The sequence below is a fragment of the Eriocheir sinensis genome, chromosome 21, assembly GCF_024679095.1.
Source record: "Eriocheir sinensis breed Jianghai 21 chromosome 21, ASM2467909v1, whole genome shotgun sequence".
In the NCBI taxonomy this organism is placed as follows: domain Eukaryota; kingdom Metazoa; phylum Arthropoda; class Malacostraca; order Decapoda; family Varunidae; genus Eriocheir; species Eriocheir sinensis.
In genome coordinates this window covers 16,711,075-16,730,349 of record NC_066529.1, presented here as the reverse complement: position 1 = coordinate 16,730,349, position 19,275 = coordinate 16,711,075, and the positions used below count along the sequence as shown (strand labels likewise).

Below are 19,275 nucleotides of genomic sequence, written 5' to 3'. Positions count from 1 at the left end.
AGCACCGCCGGGACGTCGCTGCGCTGGTGGTGTTCCACAAGGCCCAGGTACAAGGAGTACCACACCTGGCGAGACTGAGGCTCCCCCCGCGAGAGGCTGTGAGAGATACGAGAACGGTACTCTCCAGCCACGAGCAGGTCGGGGTGCCGAGGTCACGCGCCAGCCAGCACCAGCGGACCTTCATCTCCAGGGCGTCCCGCCTGTGGAACACATTCACTGCAGCAGGGCCAACAGTGAGGGATATGTCCACCCAGCAGGTAAAAGTGGCTGCTCACAGGTGGCGAAGAACATGCCCCACACCACTAGTGATGCTAAATACACAGTGAACAAGTGTAAAGGGCTTTTGAAATAATGCACAAGAAAAGTGATATTTTAAGCCCTGAAAGTGCATTAGTGAACATATGCTACTGGAACGACGTAAAAATAATAAAGAGAGAGAGAGAGAGAGAGAGAGAGAGAGAGAGAGAGAGAGAGAGAGAGAGAGACAAGAAAGAGAGAGAGAGAGAGAGAGAGAGAGAGAGAGAGAGAGAGAGAGAGAGAGAGAGAGAGAGAGAGAGAGAGAGAGAGAGAGAGAGAGAGAGAGAGAGAGAGAGAGAGAGAGAGAGAGAGAGAGAGAGAGAGAGAGAGAGAGAGAGAGAGAGAGAGAGAGAGAGAGAGAGAGAGAGAGAGAGAGAGAGAGAGAGAGAGAGAGAGAGAGAGAGAGAGAGAGAGAGAGAGAGAGAGAGAGAGAGAGAGAGAGAGAGAGAGAGAGAGAGAGAGAGAGAGAGAGAGAGAGAGATAGCACACCTTCCCTTCCAGCCTTACTCTCCCTTTCAAGCCTCTTAGCCCCCTACAACCGTGCCATCTCACTGCACACGACGTTTCCCTTCAAAGCAATGAAAGGACAAATAGCTGATATCCCCAACCCCGTCTCTCTCTCTCTCTCTCTCTCTCTCCGCCCTGGTTTCCTTTAACTGGAGGCGTGTCTCGGCGGCCATCAGGTATGAGTCGTGGAAATTCACAGGTGTTGCGTCGCGGCCAGGTGAGAAATATGAAAGGGACGGAGGGCGCGGCAGACTAGAGGGCCGTCGGTGCTGCTGCCACGGCTGGAAAATGGGAGGCAGCTACGTAAAAAAAAAAAAGGGGTCAGAAAACAAATAACGAATAAAATAACACGCATGGGATGGGTAGGTGGGGAGGGGTCTGTGTGTATGGAGAGGGGCATAGGTGAATTTTAGCGGGTACTGCATCAACAAACTGTATATTTTGGCGGCGCGTTCCGGTGACTTGCTTCCTGGTGGTCCTCCGCCAGTGTGCGTGTGAGCGGCAGCGTTAGCGGACGGCGACTAAAAAGAACGAGCGTGTTTTCCACCTTCCATCAACTTTACTTCTGTTGGCACCGGACGTCAGTCAAGCAACCCTCAGACTGGCATGATGATTGGCCTCTTTTGTTTCCAGGAGGCATACTGGTCGTTGTTGCGGAGCGGCACACGGGGAAAAAAAAATTCAAGAGGTATTTCGTTGGCGGAGTATTTGTTTTTGTTCACGAGAATTAAGTAGTGTTGTTTTTTCAGCATCTGTTTTTCTTCCTTTTACTAAACGGACTGTACTGTGGAACAGCACACGCGGGACATTTTTTTTCAAAAAGTATTTTGTTCATGGAATTTTTTTTCTTGTTATTGTAGATTTTTTTCATCACTTATTTTTTTCTTTGAGTAAACGGACTGAACTACGGAGCAGCACACGAGGAATAATTTTTGGGTAGGTGTTTCGTTGATGGAATATTTGCTTCTAGTTTACAAGCATCTATTAATTTATTTATTATTATAATTTTTTTACATTCCCGCCTATAGCGCCGGTAGGATTTCTTCAGGAGCCAGATGGTCGGCCCAAGCCCGTCGTGGCGCAGTCAATTTTTTTTTATAGTGGCGCCAGTTCTTGGCTCATGCTGCCCCGCGGAACTCATTCTTGATTCACTGGACGGTTTCTTCTAGGGTCCGGGTTGATGGGTGGTCTTCTGGACAGCATGTGGGTAGTCTTAGGCCACTCGGCGGTGACTGAAAAATCCCAGGTGGTAGCGTGGGGATTCGAACCGATGTTGTCCATGGCGTGGTGAATGTGAGCCCAGCACGCTAACCGCTCAGCCACCGCCTACCCTAGCAGTGAGGGATTACTGTTTCAACATCTGTTTTCTTAATTTTTCAAAACGCACTAAACTACTAAGCAGCACACGTGGAACATTTTATATCTGGAGGTATTTTGTTCCTGGATTTTTTCTCTCCTTTTGTTATCGCGTATCAGGCAGTGATGATTCTTTTTCAGCATCTTTTTTTTTCTTTTAATTAAAGGACTAAACTACAAAGCAGCACACGGGGAACAATTTTTTCAAGAAGTATTTTGTTCATGGAATATTTGGTTCTTGTTTACGATTACCAAGCAGTGATGATTTTTTTCCCCTCATCTGTTGTTCTTCCTTTTACTAAACGCACTAAACACCGGAGCACCACACGAAGAACATTTTCTTCAAGAGGTATTTTGCTCACGGAGTATTTGGTTCTTCTTTACGAGCATCGATCAATGATATTTTTTTTCAACATGTTTTCTCCCTTCTACTAAATAAAATGTAAAACAGCAAAGTCTGCCATCCCGCCATTCCGCATCTCCAAGCGAGTAACAAGAAAGCAAAAGAGCCGCCGCCTCCGCCGCGACCTGCAGCTAATTTACATTAAGTTGATAAGCAAGAATTGAGGCTGTGGGTCATATTTTTGAATGCGTGTGTGGCGAGGCGCGGCGCGTCCCCGAGGCCCTCGCCGCTATTCTCGCCGCCTCGAGTGCGTCGCGCCATTAAGCAGCGGAATATTCGGGCGACACAAATCCACTCAGCATAACTAAGACGCTCCTTTGATTCCCTCGCGTTTGTTTATGCTGCGTCGGAAAGATGATGCGGCGGAATGTTATCGTATTTCGCATTCTTCCTTTTTTTTGGGGGGCTGAGTTGATCTAGATATTTATTTGTCTTGCATCTTTTGTTTCAGCGCTCATCCTGTTTGTTAGCTGCTGCCATTGTTGTCTGCGTCGCCGTCTATTGTTGCCTTGCTGTTATGTCTCGTCGTTTACGCGGAAAATCTACGAGAGCAAAACTAATTAACATTTCTCATCCGACTCTCTTGCTTCTCTCTCTCTCTCTCTCTCTCTCTCTCTCTCTCTCTCTCTCTCTCTCTCTCTCTCTCTCTCTCTCTCTCTCTCTCTCTCTCTCTCTCTCTCTCTCTCTCTCTCTCTCTCTCTCTCTAGCGAAATTAAACAATCAGTCAATGAGAGAAAATTGTTTTACAGGTTAAAGAAAGAACAAAGCACGCCCGAGAACATTAGACTTTATAATGATGCCAGGCGACGAGTAAAAAGACTAGTAGGTCAGGCAAAGCGTAGATATGAAGAAAATATTGCAGCCAAATGTAAAAATAACCCGAAATCTTTCTTCAGTTACATAAACAACAGAAAGGCGATCAAAAGTGGTATTGGACCTTTAACAAACAGCGACGGTGCACTAGTGACTGACAGCCAACACATTGCAAACCTCTTAAACAATTACTTTTCCTCGGTGTTTAATACTAACAGTCTTCCTCTCGCTACCACCAACACCAGTACTATTGTAAATCTCGAGCATGCATTGCCTAATTTTGAAATAACAACCGATGAAGTCCTTAAAGCTTTCCATTCACTTAAAACAAATAAAAGTCCTGGACCTGACAAAGTATATCCAACTCTGCTGAAAGAAACGAAGAGCGAAATACTCTCCTCCCTCACAACCGTATTCAATATGTCCTTGCGACAAGGCATCGGTCCTTCAGATTGGAAAAAGGCTAACGTGACACCGATTTTCAAGAAAGGAGACTAAAAAGTACCAGGTAATTACAGGCCCATTAGTCTAACTTCGGTTGTAGGTAAGCTACTTGAGGGCATAATTAGAGACAAAATTGTGAGTTACCTTGAAAGCCACTCATTGATTGGGGACTCACAACATGGCTTCCGAAACAAAAGATCCTGCCTATCAAACCTATTAACCTTTTATAACGACCTCTTCACTGTTTATGACGTAACCAAATCACTGGACGTAGTCTATCTTGATTTCCAGAAAGCGTTTGATAAAGTTCCGCATCATAAATTACTTTACAAATTAAAGCAAATAGGTATTGACGGTCAAGTAAACCAATGGATCGCGAATTGGTTGAGCAACAGACAACAAAGAGTAGTGATTGACGGATTTAACTCAGAGTGGGCGCCTGTCACTAGTGGCGTCCCTCAGGGCTCGGTCCTTGGCCCAGTGCTCTTCATTATTTACATCAACGACGTGGATGTTGGACTCAATAACCGCATTAGTAAATTTGCAGACGACACAAAGATTGGTAACTCGGTTCTCACTGACGAAGACAGGCAAGGCCTCCAAGAGGATTTGCACAAAATTTCAGCTTGGTCGGATAGATGGGAGATGCCCTTTAACGTAGACAAGTGCCAGGTCCTTCAAGTTGGAACGAGGAATAAGAAGTTCGAATACGAAATGCGCGGCGTTAAACTCAAAAGTGTTCAATGCGTCAAAGACTTGGGGGTCAAAATCGCGTCAAACCTCAAATTCTCACAGCAATGCATCGATGCAGCAAATAAAGCGAACAAAATGACGGGCTTCATTAAAAGAAACTTTGTATTCAAGAATAAAGATGTAATACTCCCGCTCTACAACAGTTTAGTCAGACCCCACTTGGAATATGCGGTACAGTTTTGGTCCCCCCACCATGCAAAGGATATTGCTAAATTAGAAGGTGTTCAGCGTCGGGCAACGAAAATGATCCCTTCCTTGCGCAACAAATCCTACGAAGAAAGGCTTTCTACCCTTAACATGTTCTCTCTTGAGAAACGTCGCCTCCGAGGAAAATTGATCGAATGTTTTAAAATACTTAATGGTTTCACGAATGTAGACAGATCAACATTGTTTATGATCGATGACAGTCTGCGCACGAGGAACAATGGCGTAAAACTCAGATGTAGACAAGTAAATTCAGACTGCACAAAATTTTTCTTCACCAACGTTGTAGTGCGAGAATGGAATAAACTTCCACCATCAGTGGTCCAGTGTAACACGATTGACTCCTTCAAAAATAAGCTCGACCGTCACTTCCTTCAACTTAATATCAACTAGAGCAGAAGCGCAACGTTTTGGAGTCTTCTGATTAATGTAAAATCACTTAGGTTTAAGGACAGACCACCAAGTCTGGACCATGGGGTCTGTGTCTCTCTCTCTCTCTCTCTCTCTCTAAACGACCTACAATAATTTAGTGAGAGTAATTGCAGAGGGTCAGAGACAGCATATCCCTTACCAAGCACGAAGGAAGGAAAATAACGACCCCAAATGGATGACCCGCAGACTCAAGCATGAGATTGGCTTGAAGAGAGGAATTTATAGGAAAATAAAGAACGGAGAAACCCACCTCAGGGGTAGGTATGTTGAGCTAGCCAGGTTGGTGAAGAACACCCGCCTAGGAAAAAGAAATTATGAGATTAGGGTAGCCAACGAGGCCAAGAGCGATCCCAAGGGCTTCTTCAAATTGTACAGAACGAAAACAAGGGACAGAATTGGACCGTTGAAAACAAACACAGGTGAGCTCGTTGAGAATGGAGAAGATATGATTCAAATGATGAATGACTATTTCCTTTCAGTTTTCACGCAGGAAAATCTAACAACCATTCCGGAGAGAGTTCAGGTATATGAGGGCGAAGAGAACGACAAGTTGAGGGATGTGATCATCATTAGGCAGGTAGTTCAGGATGAGATTAGTAGGTTGAAGAAAAACAAATCGCCGGGCCCGGACGGAGTATTTCCACGGATTCTGAAAGAGTGCAAGGAGGTCCTCAGTGGCCCAATTACCGATATTTTTAAGATGTCGGTAAATTCAGGGTATGTGCCCAATCAATGGAAAGTAGCTAATGTGACGCCGATTTTCAAAAAGGGAGACAAGTCAGCCACCTCAAATTATCGCCCAATTAGCTTAACATCAGTTGTAGGAAAGATGTTGGAGCCAATTGTAGCCGGGAGCATTCGGGACCATCTAGAGAAGCATAGTTTAATTCATGATTCACAGCATTGGTTCACAAAGGGCAGGTCTTGCCTTACTAATATGTTGTCCTTCTACACTAAAGTGATTTGAGGCGGTTGACAGAGATGAAAACTATGACATATTGTATTTAGATTTCAGTAAAGCGTTCGACAAAGCTCCTCATCACCAGCCATTACTAAAATTACAGGCTCACGGCGTAAATGGGAAAGTTTTGAACTGGATCAGGGCATGGCTTAGTGGTAGGAAGCAGAGAGTGCAAATCAATGGTAAAAAATCTGAATGGGGCAGTGTTACGAGTGCATTCCCACAAGGGTCGGTGCTGGGTCCTCTGCTTTTTTATTATTTACATCAATGACTTGGACACAGGAATTAGTAGTGATGCCAGTAAATTCGCAGATGATACCAAGATCGGTAGAGTAATCCAATCAGACAGGGACGCTAGCGTTCTCCAGGATGAGCTTGACATACTATATGATTGGGTGGGGAAGTGGCAGATGGAATTCAATGTTGGGAAGTGTAGCATTCTGAGTGTAGGTAGGAACAATCCCTCACACAATTACTCCTTAAATGACACTCCTCTCAGCAGGTCTGGTCGTGAGAGAGACTTAGGAGTACTAGTGAGCGCTGACCTCCGTCCAAGGGCTCAATGCATTCAGGCTAAAAATCGGGTAAACAGAGTACTTGGTTTCATCTCAAGGAGCGTAAGCAATAGGAGCCCTGAATTCATCCTCAAGCTTTACTTAGCACTAGTTAGACCTCATCTCGATTATGCAGTTCAGTTCTGGTCCCCCTATTATAAAATGGATATCAAGATGTTAGAATCTGTACAGAGGAGGATGACAAAGATGATTCAGGGGGTGAGAAACTTGCCTTATGAAGACAGGCTGAAGCATTTAAATCTACACTCTCTAGAAAGGCGAATGTTGCGAGGAGACTTGATCGAAGTCTATAAGTGGATGAAGGGCTTTAATAAAGGGGATGTCAATAAGATTTTGATAGTAAAAGAGCCAGGTAGGACGCGTAGCAATGGTTTTAAGTTAGACAAATACAGATTCAACAAAGACATAGGCAAGAATTGGTTCACCAATAGAGTGGTAAATGAATGGAATAGGCTTGGGAGCCATGTTGTAGGTGCCAATACCATAGATACATTCAAGAAGAGGTTAGATAAAGCCATGGATGGTGAGGTAAGGTGGGGTTGAGTGTACAGGAGCTGCCTTGTATAGGCCAACCGGCCTCTTGCAGACTCCTTACGTTCTTATGTTCTTATGTTCTCTCTCTCTCTCTCTCTCTCTCTCTCTCTCTCTCTCTCTCCCTTCATCTACTCTTTATGCTAACACTTCCCCTCCGTAAGAATCCTAATACAAACAAGCTACACGCAAGAACAACCCTTCCCTTCCTTCCTCTCCCACTGCCAGCTCCTTCGCACATTCACTGCACCGTCTCGTCCTCAACCCTCCACCTTTCCCTCACACCCTGACGCGCTCACACCCGAAAAAATAAATCTCATCATGCCTTAACACCTTGGAACTCAAAGAAACTCCATCCAGGTGGAATTCTCCTTTAACATACTAATACTCTTGCCTTGAAGCTTCTCACCCTCCTTGTATCTGCTTCTCTTACTCTCACGAGCCATTCATCCTTCCAGCATCGCACATACATGCAAACACCAAGTAGTAGATTTGAGATTTCAGGACCCTCCAAGACACACTGCCAGTCAGTTACACAAGCATTCGCATCTCCCTGTCTCTCTCCCCGCGTGCAGGAGGCTCAACACTCCAACTTGTCTTGTTCTCAGCCGCTGACAAGTTGCGAGCGACGGCAGGCTGAAAGGAGGCAAGTTGCTGTAAATACTGTCGCGGAACATCTCCTTCACTCCTCGCCGCCGCCACAAAAACAATATTGCACAGCTTTTCAATACCTGTCGCCAGCCGGTCCTCCTCCTTTACCTCCTTCTCCGCCTCCTCCTCCTCCTCCTCCTCGTGATCCCAGACCTCCCTTCCTTCCTTCCTCCTCCAGCTTCTCCTCTTGGCTCTTTTATATTTCTTTTCCTCATTTTCTTCTGCTTCTTCTTCGTTGTCTTCTCCTTTACGCTCTTCTCCTACGTACATATTCTTCTCTTTTCTCCTCCTATTTTTTTTTTTTTAATTTTAACGTTTTTATTACCATTTCACATTTTTCTTCTAACCCTTATCGATTTCCTCCTCCTCCTCCTCCTCCTCCTCCTCCTCCTCCTCCTTCTCTTACTATTCCTCCTCCTCCTCCTTTCCTCCTCCTTTTCTACGTTGTTTCCCCTTTTCTCTTTCGTGTGCCTCGCCGTCAGTATTTTGTTCTCTATCACCTCCCACGAAACATCCATCTCAATACCGCGGCCTTTCAGCATTCTAATCCTGGACATAACACATTTTGCTTCCCCTCGCCACTGTTCTCTTTGCTCTTTCTCTATTTTTTTTTATTTATTTCAGTCGTTATTTTCTTCGTTTTCGTCTCATTCTTTGATTTCTTTCTCTTTCTCCTCGTTTTCTTCTCTTTGTTGTTATCGTTTTTGTCTTCTTCCTACTCCTTCTCTTCCTCCTCTTCCTCGCTGTCGTCTCATTATTATTTTTCTTTCCGTCTAACTCTTTTTACTCCTCATCTCTTTTTCCCTCTTTCTAATCGATTTCTTCTGTCTCCTCCTCGTTTTCCTTCACTGTTATGTTATCGTCTCCGTCTTCGTAGTCCTCTTCTTCCTCATCTTTCTCGCGGTCGTCTTATTACTATCTATTTTTAACTCTTTTTACTCATTTATTTTTCCTTTTCTGTTGTCAATTTCTTCTTCATCTTCGTTTTCCTTCCCTGTTTAGTCGTCTTCTTCGAACTCTTCTTTCTTATGTTTCTCGCTGTTGTCTTTTGGCTCACTCATTTTACTCCTCTCTCTTTTTATTCCCTCTCACATTGTTAATTCCTTCTTCCTCATTCTTTTCCTACCCTGCTTTGTCGTCATCTTTTTTCTTACCCTTCTTCTTCCTCATTTCTCGCTGTCCTGTTTCTCGTTTTTCTCGTCCTATTCCTTCTCCTCCGTCTCCCCGAACATCCCATCTGGTCCTTTGCCCTTTCGCTGACGGCTCTTTAATTGAGAGCATAAAGCCTGCGACAATACAACACTTTGCCCTTTCCCTCCCGACTAATCTCCCGGCGGACACAAGTCAGCGGTCTGTAATATGCATCTCCCAGGGTGGTGAAGGACAGAGCCAGTCCCGGCCTTCATCCTGTCTGCTGCTCGGATCCGGGAAATATTTTGAAGTGATTGGAAACAAGAGGGGAAGAGGCTGTGGTGGTGGTGGTGATTATAATTTGTTGAACAGGACATCGCGTTGAGGGAGTCCCGTTGCATTTGTGTTGTGTGTCCGGGTGAGGCGAGGCGCGGGGGACCAACGGGGGCACTGGGGAACAAGGGAGCCTAAGGGGACCACCAGGATGGACATGACGGTGAGAGAAGCCCATGTGTGTGTGTGTGTGTGTGTGTGTGTGTGTGTGTGTGTGTGTGTGTGTGTGTGTGTGTGTGTGTGTGTGTGTGTGTGTGTGTGTGTGTGTGTGTGTGTGTGTGTGTAAAATTTCGCGGAGGGTGAAAAATCAGTGAATCGTAAATTAAAAAATGAAACTATAAGGCGACTGGGAGGAAAAACATAACATTATAGAAATATGTGAAGAAATATCGCACTCGAGCACACACACACACACACACGCACTAACATACACGCAAAAGAAGAAGAAACAGACAGACTGAGTGATGGGCAGATGGACGCTTGGATGGGCGCAAAAGATGGAAGACAGACAGACAGACGAACAAACAGACAGCTGGGCAAGAAAGCGAAGTGACTGTCTGCTTCGTAAAGAGTCAGATGAGTGAATAAAGAGAAAGAAAGAGCATGGGATTAAAGCGGAACGTCTACTGCATGGCACACACACACACACGCACACATTCAGTAGGTCATCTGTGCATAGCCTTCTTTTCGCCACAGCCTGAGCGTGTTAGTGTGTGTGTGTGTGTGTGTGTGTGTGTGTGTGTGTGTGTGTAATTCACCACCATGGCCTGATCACGTGTTGGACTCGTAATCGCCAGCAGGTACCCTCCCGACATGAGCAAGTACTCTTTATCGTCGATTTCTAGGTACTGCCAGGACCTCACACACCACACACCCCATCCCCCTTGGTCAAGGGGGGACAGTAACCACTCCAAGTCAACGGAAAGGATCCGGCATGAGCGGGCTCGAACCGCCGCCCTGTCGGGCCGTGAAGCCTGGCAGCGCGGCTCTCTAACCAGTTGCGCCACGGGTGTGTGTGTGTGTGTGTGTGTGTGTGTGCGGGATGGGATTGGCTTGTGTGTACTGTGTGTTTCCTTCCTTCCTTCCTTCCTTCCTTCCTTCCTTCCTTCCCTCCTTTCTTCCTGTCCTCCTTCGCCCCTCCTTCTTACTCTACCATTTTCTCTCTCTACCTTATTGGTCTCTTATTATTGTTTCAGTTTGCGGTAAGGCAGCTATTTCTTCCGATACTTTCTTCGTCTTCCTTTTCTTCTTTTTCTTCTTACGTCCGTCCGTTGAGCAGTAATTAAACCTTTTTTTTTAATTTACTGAAATTCTTGACGAATATATAGTTACTTAAGCACGTAGCCTCCTTATAAATGAACTCTGTATCTGTTGCCTGCTCTTTCATGTTTCTATGCTTCTATTTCCGCTTCTTCCTCCTACTCTTCCCTACCTTGAGACAGAGGCAATAGTGTATATCGAGTTTCTTTTTACTTCCTTCCTCAGCCTCCATTGTTCGCTATAAAATTTCCATGCCTGCCGTCTTTACAGCACACACACACAGTTCTCTTTCCTCGGTGTTTCTCTCTGGAGTGTTTGCATGAGGGAGGGAGGGTCGGGGAAAGGAGGGGGAGGAGGAGGGGGAGCCGAATTTTGCTCTATTATCTTGCTTTATATTCCTCTCTCACGCCGATACGTACCCGGGGAGACCTGCGGATGGCACACTCTCGTAACTCTAGCTCACACTTTTATCCCGTAGCCTCAGGTAAAAGACTCCTATCGCGTACCATTTATATTATCTTGTTTTATATTCTCTCTGTGCGTATATCACTGAACACCCGGGGAGACGTGCGATGTCATACTCCAGTAACTCTATCTCACACTTTTATCCCGTAGCCTCAGATAAAAGACTACTATCGCATACCATTTATATTATCTTGTTTTATATTCTCTCTGTGCGTATATCACTGAACACCCGGGGGACTTGCGAATGGCACACTCCAGTAACTCTAACATCTCACACTTTTATCCCGTAGCTTCAGGTAAAAGACTCCTATCGCGTACCATTTATATTATCTTGTTTTATATTCTCTCTGTGCGTATATCACTGAACACCCGGGGAGACCTGCGATGTCATACTCTGGGAAATCTGACATCTAACACTTTTATCCCGTAGCCTGAGTTAGGAGATTCATATCCTGTCCCTTTTATATTACCTTCATTTGTATTCCTTGTGCCTATGTAAGTGGATACCTCGGGAGACCTGCGGTGGTTCTTTTTTTTTTTTTTTTTTTTTACAGTAGAGACAGTTATTCCCATCGTGAGCATGAATACAGATTTTCAAAGAGCTTTCTAGTTGTTGTTGCCTCTTCCTCATCATTTTGCTTAATTTTACAACATTTTTTCTACCATCTCTTCTCATGGGTTCCTCTTTTATATATTTTCTTCAGTCACTCTGTTTTTTGTTTCCGTCTTGTTATCATTGTTGTCCTCGTTGCTGTCATCCTCTCTTTTTTTTTTCCGTCCTCCTCTCTCTTCTGCTCATTCGTCACTGAGTTCCAAAATCCTCAATCGCATCCATCATTGTCATCCTTTCCTTCCTCCTTCCCATCTTCCATAACATCTCATTATTCATCACCTGATTTCTAAGTCACATACTATTTCCTAATTCATCATTGTTATTCTCCTTGCTTTCTTTCCTCTCCCAATATTGTTTTTACTTTCGTCTTTCTGTTTTCATTCATCATTTCCTTGTTTTTCCCTTCTTTCCTTTTAACTAATTTCCACTAACGTACATTTGCCTTCAATCTCTAAATCTTACACTCTTTCTGAAATGACTAATGTTATTCTCCTTGCTTTCCTTTTTCCCCCACTCTTGTTTTTACCTTCGTCTTTCATTCTTCATTGATCATCTCTTCGTCTGTTCTTCCTTTCTTTTAAGCCATGCCCGGCCACGTAACTACATATCCTTCAAATTTCGAAATCGTATACTATTTTCTTAATTCATTATTGTTATTCCCCTTTTAGTCCTTCTTCCTCTGCTATTGTCTTTACCTTCGTCCTCCATTCTTCAGCGATCATCTCCTCGTCTTTTCTTCCTCTCTTTCAAGTCATGTCCACTTAACGTGCATTTTCTTCCAATTTATAAATCTTACACTATTTCTGAATTTACTATTGTTATTCTATCTGCTTTTCTTTCTCCCACACTATTGTTTTTAAGTCCTCCTCTTCCTCTTCCTCTCTTCATTCACCACTAATTCCTCGTCTCCTTTCAAAGCTTGTCTACTTAACGTACACTCTCTACCGTCCATGTCGGCGTACTGAGGCGTGAACCAGCCGGCGTGGGCGATGCATATAGAGAACACATTTTCGTTGTTCTCCTTCAAGCCTCAACTTTTTCTTTTCATTTCTTCCCCTCTCACGCCCCACGCCTGACCTTAAGGATCTCACCCTAATCTCTCTTTCTCTCCCCTCTCTTTCTCTCCCCTCTCCTCTCCTCTCCTCGCCTCGCCTCGCCGTCCTCCCACTCCTGGTAGGTTACATGTTGGCGATGCAGCAGTTTTGGCGGAGAGTATGACATTTTGATAGTGGGTAAAAAATATATATATGATTGAAAAATGTAATTATGAGTAAAAATAAATAAATAAATGATTGAATAAAGATGCAGCAGTAAACCTATCAGCATCGATCCCTGGCAGAATAATGATGAGAGAGAGAAAGGGAGTGAGAGAAAAAAGGGAGTGAAAGCCCCCTCACCCCCCAAAAAAAAAACATTGACGGCATAAACAGCACATTAACTTTATACTATTTGTTGCTGTTATTGTTTTTTATGTTTTTTTTTTTTAGATTTCAGCGCAATAATACTCCGAGTTGGATTCTTTTTCGCTTTGTTTCCCGTCCTAAGGCTCGATGAGGTTGCATTGTGAGGACGAATACGTGGCAGTAGGCTGAAGGGGAGGAAACACAGGCCCGGGATTATGGCCGAGAAAAAGAGAAAAAAAGAAAGAAAGGTGGAAGAGCAAAATGAAATGAAAAAATGATTCAGATCTGGTTGGCCATGTTTGTTGTATGTTTGTTTGTTTGTTTGTTTGTTTGTATCTTTGTGTGTGTGTGTGTGTGTGTGTGTGTGTGTGTGTGTGTGTGTGTGTGTGTGTGTGTGTGTGTGTGTGTGTGTGTGTGTGTGTGTGTGTGTGTGTGTGTGTTAATACAAATTGCTAAAGATGATGATTTTAATGATTATGATGAGTTTACAAATGGTATATGAATGTTTGTTAGCATGTAAGTACGTTTGTATGTGTGTATACATGTAATTATGTATGTACGTATGGTATGGGGAGGCGGTGGCCGAGTGGTCAGAGTTCGGGCGTGGTGAGTCCGTGGATCTAGTTTCGAGCCCCATCAAAACGCGATTTATTTTTCAAACCATCGCCGAGCGGCGAAAGATTACCCACATGCTGCCCAGATCTTCAATCAACCCTTACTTCAGCGACTTCTTTCAAAAGGAGCACCAGGGGGCAGTATGAGCTAAGCCAATGTCACGGCAGCCACTATAAATAATATTTGCCCGCGCTACTAAAGGGCTGGGCCGTCCAAGAGGTCCCTCAAGCAGCCTACCGGTGCTACGGGAAGCACCTAAAAAAAAATGTATGTATGTATGTTTGCAGGTATGTAAGCATGTGTGTATGTATGTATGTATGCATGCATGTATACGAGTGTCTGTCTGCATGCATGTGAGGACGCGGGAGCTTTTAACTTGTAGTGGAACGAGTTTGTGTCTTGAGGTGGAACAGCGGAAGTGGGAGTCAGAGAGGAGCGGAGGCGAGGCGAGGCACATTTTTCTCTTTTATATTTACATTGGTTCTCTATCACCGCCCGGAGCCTGGCCTCGCCGTGCGTCACCGTGGAGGCGCAGGAGGAGGAGGAGGAGGAGGAGGAGGAGGAGGAGGAGGAGGGAGAGTATAAGGGGGGAGAGAGGGAGGAGGTGGTTGAGGGTTAGAGATATAAAGAAAGTAGTAACGGAAGAATAAGAATGATGATAACAGCAAAATGAAAAATAATAAAGGATAAACAAGAAAACAAGAAGACAGTGAACAAGAGAACAGGAAGACAGTGTTGAGGACGAAAGAGACAGACAGCCAGACAGCCAGACAGACAGTTACACATTGAAAATGCTCATCACCATCCTCGCTCCTCGCCGACGAAGAAGAGTAGTTGACCTAATTTGGGGAGGCAGTGCATTGGAAGAGGAGGAGGAGGAGGAGGAAGAGGAGGAGGAGGAGGAGGAGGAGGAGGAGGTGCCTGGACGTAGTAGTATTTCGTGACTGAAGCGGAAGAGAGAGAGAACAAGTGTTAACAGCACAAAAACTGTGCTAGATCGGCGTAGCATGACCATCCAACACCCCAGCAATGAATTTGCAACTAAAGGTCTAAATTGGAAAATGCTGAAAAGTAGAGATGGCGCCACTATAAACACTTGCCTGCGCCACAACGGGCTGGGGTCGACCATCAGGCCTTACTATGAAGGCCTACCGGCGCCACAGGCCAAGACGTAAAAAATACAAAAAACAGCTGACTTTGTTTATAATGCCATGTTGTGGGGTTCATCAGGGCTAACAAATATCATTATACAATATCATGTCTACAATGCATGGGTAAGCCAGGCAAACAACTTGAAGAGAACAACAACAACAACAACAAAAAGATGGACAATCTGTTGATCGGCGTCTGCGACGCCGATAAAAAGAGAGAGGCAGCGTGCTGTCAGTCGGTGGGCACGGTGGTATATTTCACTCTAGCAACGCTACAGGAATGACCGCGGAACGTTTCAGGATCCGCCGAACGATTCAGGATCCGCCGAACGATTCAGGATCCGTCGAACGTTTCAAGATCAACCGAACGTTTTAGGATCCGCCGAACGTTTCAGGATCAACCGATCGTTTCAGGATCCGCCGAACGTTTCAGGATCAACCGATCGTTTCAGGATCAACCGAACGTTTCAGAATCCGCCGAACGTTTCAGGATCAACCGATCGTTTCAGGATCAACCGAACGTTTCAGGATCAACCGATCGTTTCAGAATCCGCCGAACGTTTCAGGATCAACCGAACGTTTCAGAATCCGCCGAACGATTCAGGATTCCTCGAACATTACACTCTCTATGGAACGTTTCAGTATCCGCCAAACGTTTCAGGGTCTGCCAAACGTTTCAGGATCCGCCGAACATTCCAGTCTCTACGGAAAGTTTCAGTGTCCATCGATTGTTTCAGTGTCCATCGATTGTTTCAGTGTCCACCGATTGTTTCACTGTCCTCCGATTGTTTCAGTGTCCACCGATTGTTTCAGTGTCCACCGATTGTTTCAGTGTCCTCCGATTGTTTCAGTATCCTCCGATTGTTTCAGTGTCTACCGATCGTTTCAGTGTCCATCGATCGTTTTAGTGTCCACCGATTGTTTCAGTGTCCTCCGATTGTTTCAGTGTCCACCGATCGTTTCAGTGTCCACCGACCGTTTTAGTGTCGACCGATTGTTTCAGTGTCCACCGATTGTTTCAGTGTCCTCCGATTGTTTCAGTGTCCACCGATCGTTTCAGTGTCCACCGATCGTTTTAGTGTCGACCGATTGTTTCAGTGTCCTCCGATTGTTTCAGTGTCCTCCGATTGTTTCAGTGTCCACCGATCGTTTCAGTGTCCACCGATCGTTTTAGTGTCCACCGATCGTTTCAGTGTCCACCGATCGTTTCAGTGTCCACCGATCGTTTCAGTGTCCACCGACCGTTTTAGTGTCCACCGATTGTTACAGTATCCACCGATCGTTTCAGTGTCCACAGATCGTTCTAGTGTCCACAGAACGTTTCACAATCCGCCGAACGTTTCAATATCAGCGGAAGGCTTCAGGATTTGCAGCGCAGCACTTCGTGTCTGACGCAGAGAAACAGCCACAGTCCGTCAGGGCGTGAGAGTGAGGGTGTTGGTGGTGGCGTCCGGACGGCGATGGGGTGACAAAGGGTGCTGAGAACGGGGGTGATGAGGAGAGTTTGTGTTGGTGGTGGATATGAAGGTGATGAGCACTGTTGTAAGTTCATAGGAGTGGTAGTAAGGACGATAGTAGAGGGAGTGGTGGTGGTGGTGGTGGTAGAGGTGGGGATAGTGGTAGTAGTGGTGGTGGCGGTGGTGGTGGTGGTGGCAGTGGTGGAGGTGGGGGTAGTGGTGGTGGTGGTGGTGGCAGTGGTAGAGGTGGGGGTAGTGGTAGTGGTGGTGGTGTTGTTAAGTATTAGATACACGGACACACAAAGAGACACAGAACATAGACAGCATTATTAAAACATTTAGTATCTCTCTCTCTCTCTCTCTCTCTCTCTCTCTGATCAGTATTCGCTTCATTACCAGCAAATGCCAAAGTAAATATCAACTTGGGAGTCTCGTGATAACCTTTCCACCCCCTCGATTACATTGCGTTGTGTGTTTGTGGTGTTGTTTGAGCTTGCTGGTGTTTCCGAGTTTGTGTGGAGGCGATGTAGGGTGGTGTGTATGGACAACGGTGGTGGTGATGGTAGTGGTGATTAATCGAAGTGAGACAGTAATTTTTTATAGTAATGGTGGTAAGTTTTATTGTTATTGTTGGTAGTGGCAGAAGTTAATCAGTGCGAATGTAAGTCGTAATGAAGTGTTTAATGATAGCTGTGGTAGTAAAGAGTCATAGGCTGATGAAGGAGGGTGGTCGTGGCGATGAAAATTTAAATGTTAATCGTGCATACAGAAAACGTGATCGTATTGGTTGTTGTTGTTGGTGATGGTAGGAGAGAGAGAGAGAGAGAGAGAGAGAGAGTGTGTGTGTGTGTGTGTGTGTGTGTGTGTGTGTGTGTGTGTGTGTGTGTGTGTGAGTGTGTGCGTGTGTGTGTGAACGAGGGGGTGAGTGAGTGATGCGTTGAGCTATGAACAGGCGCGCTCATTTCCGCACTGCTTTTGTCCTCCGCCACACAGGAATGGATGAAGGGGAGTGAGGACTCCCATTACTCATGTCATTCCCCTATCGCCAGCGTGCTCTCTCTCTCTCTCTCTCCTTCCTGTCCTCATCTGTCTTTTACGTATTTTCCTCCTGTTTCCGGATCGCTCCTCCTTTCGTTCCCTCTTAATACTCATCCCTTTTCTGGACCCCTCCTCCTCCTCCTCCTCCTCCTCCTCCTCCTCCTCCTCCTCCTTCTCCTCCTCCTCCTTAAGCTCAGAGTACTCACGTGTAGAAGGGGAACCTGGCGCCGTCCCTGTACCAGAGCACCAGGACCGGGGTGTCGTGGTGGTGCTTGTGGCTCACCAGGCAGGGAAGTCGCCCGGCCGCTCCCGCCACGCCAGCCACTCTCGACGCAGGAACTGTTGGGGAAAAAATGGCTACGTCTTAGAGGTGTGAGGAATGGCTGCCTCGTTCTGGTGGTGGTGGGGGGTGAGGTGTGCTTTGTGTGGTGTGATGAGAATAGCGGCAGGAATAAAAAGAGAAGGATCTTCTTGCAATTATATCTAGTTTAGCTATTTCATCTCTGACTATCACTGCTACTATTGCTACTACTACTACTACTACTACTACTACTACTACTACTACTACCACTACTACTACTGTTACTACTGCCTCAACTACCATACTACTACTACTACTACTATTACCACTACTACTACTACTACTACTACTACCACCACTACTACTACTGCTGCTGCTGCTGTAATTTATATTACAACAAAAAGTAGTATCACAATATTACTACTACTATTATTACTAATATTCCTCCTCCTCCTCCTCCTCCTCCTCCTACTACTACTACTACTACTACTACCACCACCACTACTACTACTACCACTACTACTACAACTACTACCACCATTACATCAACCATACCAACAACCATCGCCAAGAGAAATGCTTGCAGTTCTCTTCTCGCTGTCACAAAACGGCGTTGCTCAAACAAACCGAGGCGGCGAACCTCCGAAATACCTATATTTGCATAGCGTTTTCCGGAGACTTTAAACAGTATAACCTTTCACCGAGTCTGGAGCGAGCGTACATCTGTCCAGGCTGGGAGGGAAAAGGGAGAGAAGAGAGAGAGAGAGAGAGAGACTAGAGAGAGAGAGAGAGAGAGAGAGAGAGAGAGAGAGAGAGAGAGAGAGAGAGAGAGAGAGAGAGAGAGAGAGAGAGAGAGAGAGAGAGAGAGATAGAGAGAGAGAGAGAGAGAGAGAGAGAGAGAGAGAGAGAGAGAGAGAGAGAGAGAGAGAGAGAGAGAGAGAGAGAGAGAGAGAGAGAGAGAGAGAGAGAGAGAGAGAGAGAGAGAGAGAGAGAGAGAGAGAGAGAGAGAGAGAGAGAGAGAGAGAGAGAGAGAGAGAGAGAGAGAGAGAGAGAGAGAGAGAGAGAGAGAGAGAGAGAGAGAGAGAGAGAGAGAGAGAGAGAGAGAGAGAGAGAGAGAGAGAGAGAGAGAGAGAGAGAGAGAGAGAGAGAGAGAGAGAGAGAAGAACGAAGGAACGAATAAGGGCAAAAAGAATGAAAAGTACAAGAAAGAGGAGGAGGAGGAGGAGGAGGAGGAGGAGGAGTTGTGAAAAAAGTATATATAGGTCGCAGTGTGAAAGGAAATATTGTATACAGAAGTAGAAGGAGGAAGAGAGAGAGAGGAGAGAAACAGGATATGAAGAAAGAAAGAAATAATGTACGAAAGAAAGAAAGAAAGAAAGAAAGAAAGAATATATACACACGGAAGTAAAGTGAGGACGAAAAAGGAAAAAGGGAGAAGGAAATATTGGAGCCAGAGGAAGAGAAAACTAGAAATTTGTATAGAGGAGGAAAATGAAGAGAGGAGAGTGAAAAATGAGAGGAAGAATAAATTGATCGGAAGGAAAAGAAAATGACCCAATATAAGATAATAAGAATCAGGGA

The 19,275-nt window shown here is 45.3% G+C and overlaps 1 protein-coding gene across 1 annotated transcript in view; it reads right to left on the bottom strand.

Moving 5' to 3' along the window:
* The window catches only part of LOC127001451 (nephrin-like), an 80,192-nt gene extending 61,933 nt beyond the window's left edge, over positions 1-18,259 (bottom strand). Inside the window, exons 1-2 of the mRNA XM_050865978.1 lie at positions 18,250-18,259; positions 17,600-17,732 (exon numbers count right to left, since the gene is read on the bottom strand). Coding sequence (XP_050721935.1) covers positions 17,600-17,732; positions 18,250-18,259 — 143 coding nt within the window. The remainder of the gene's footprint in view (positions 1-17,599; positions 17,733-18,249) is intronic.
* Positions 18,260-19,275: the final 1,016 nt, after the last annotated feature.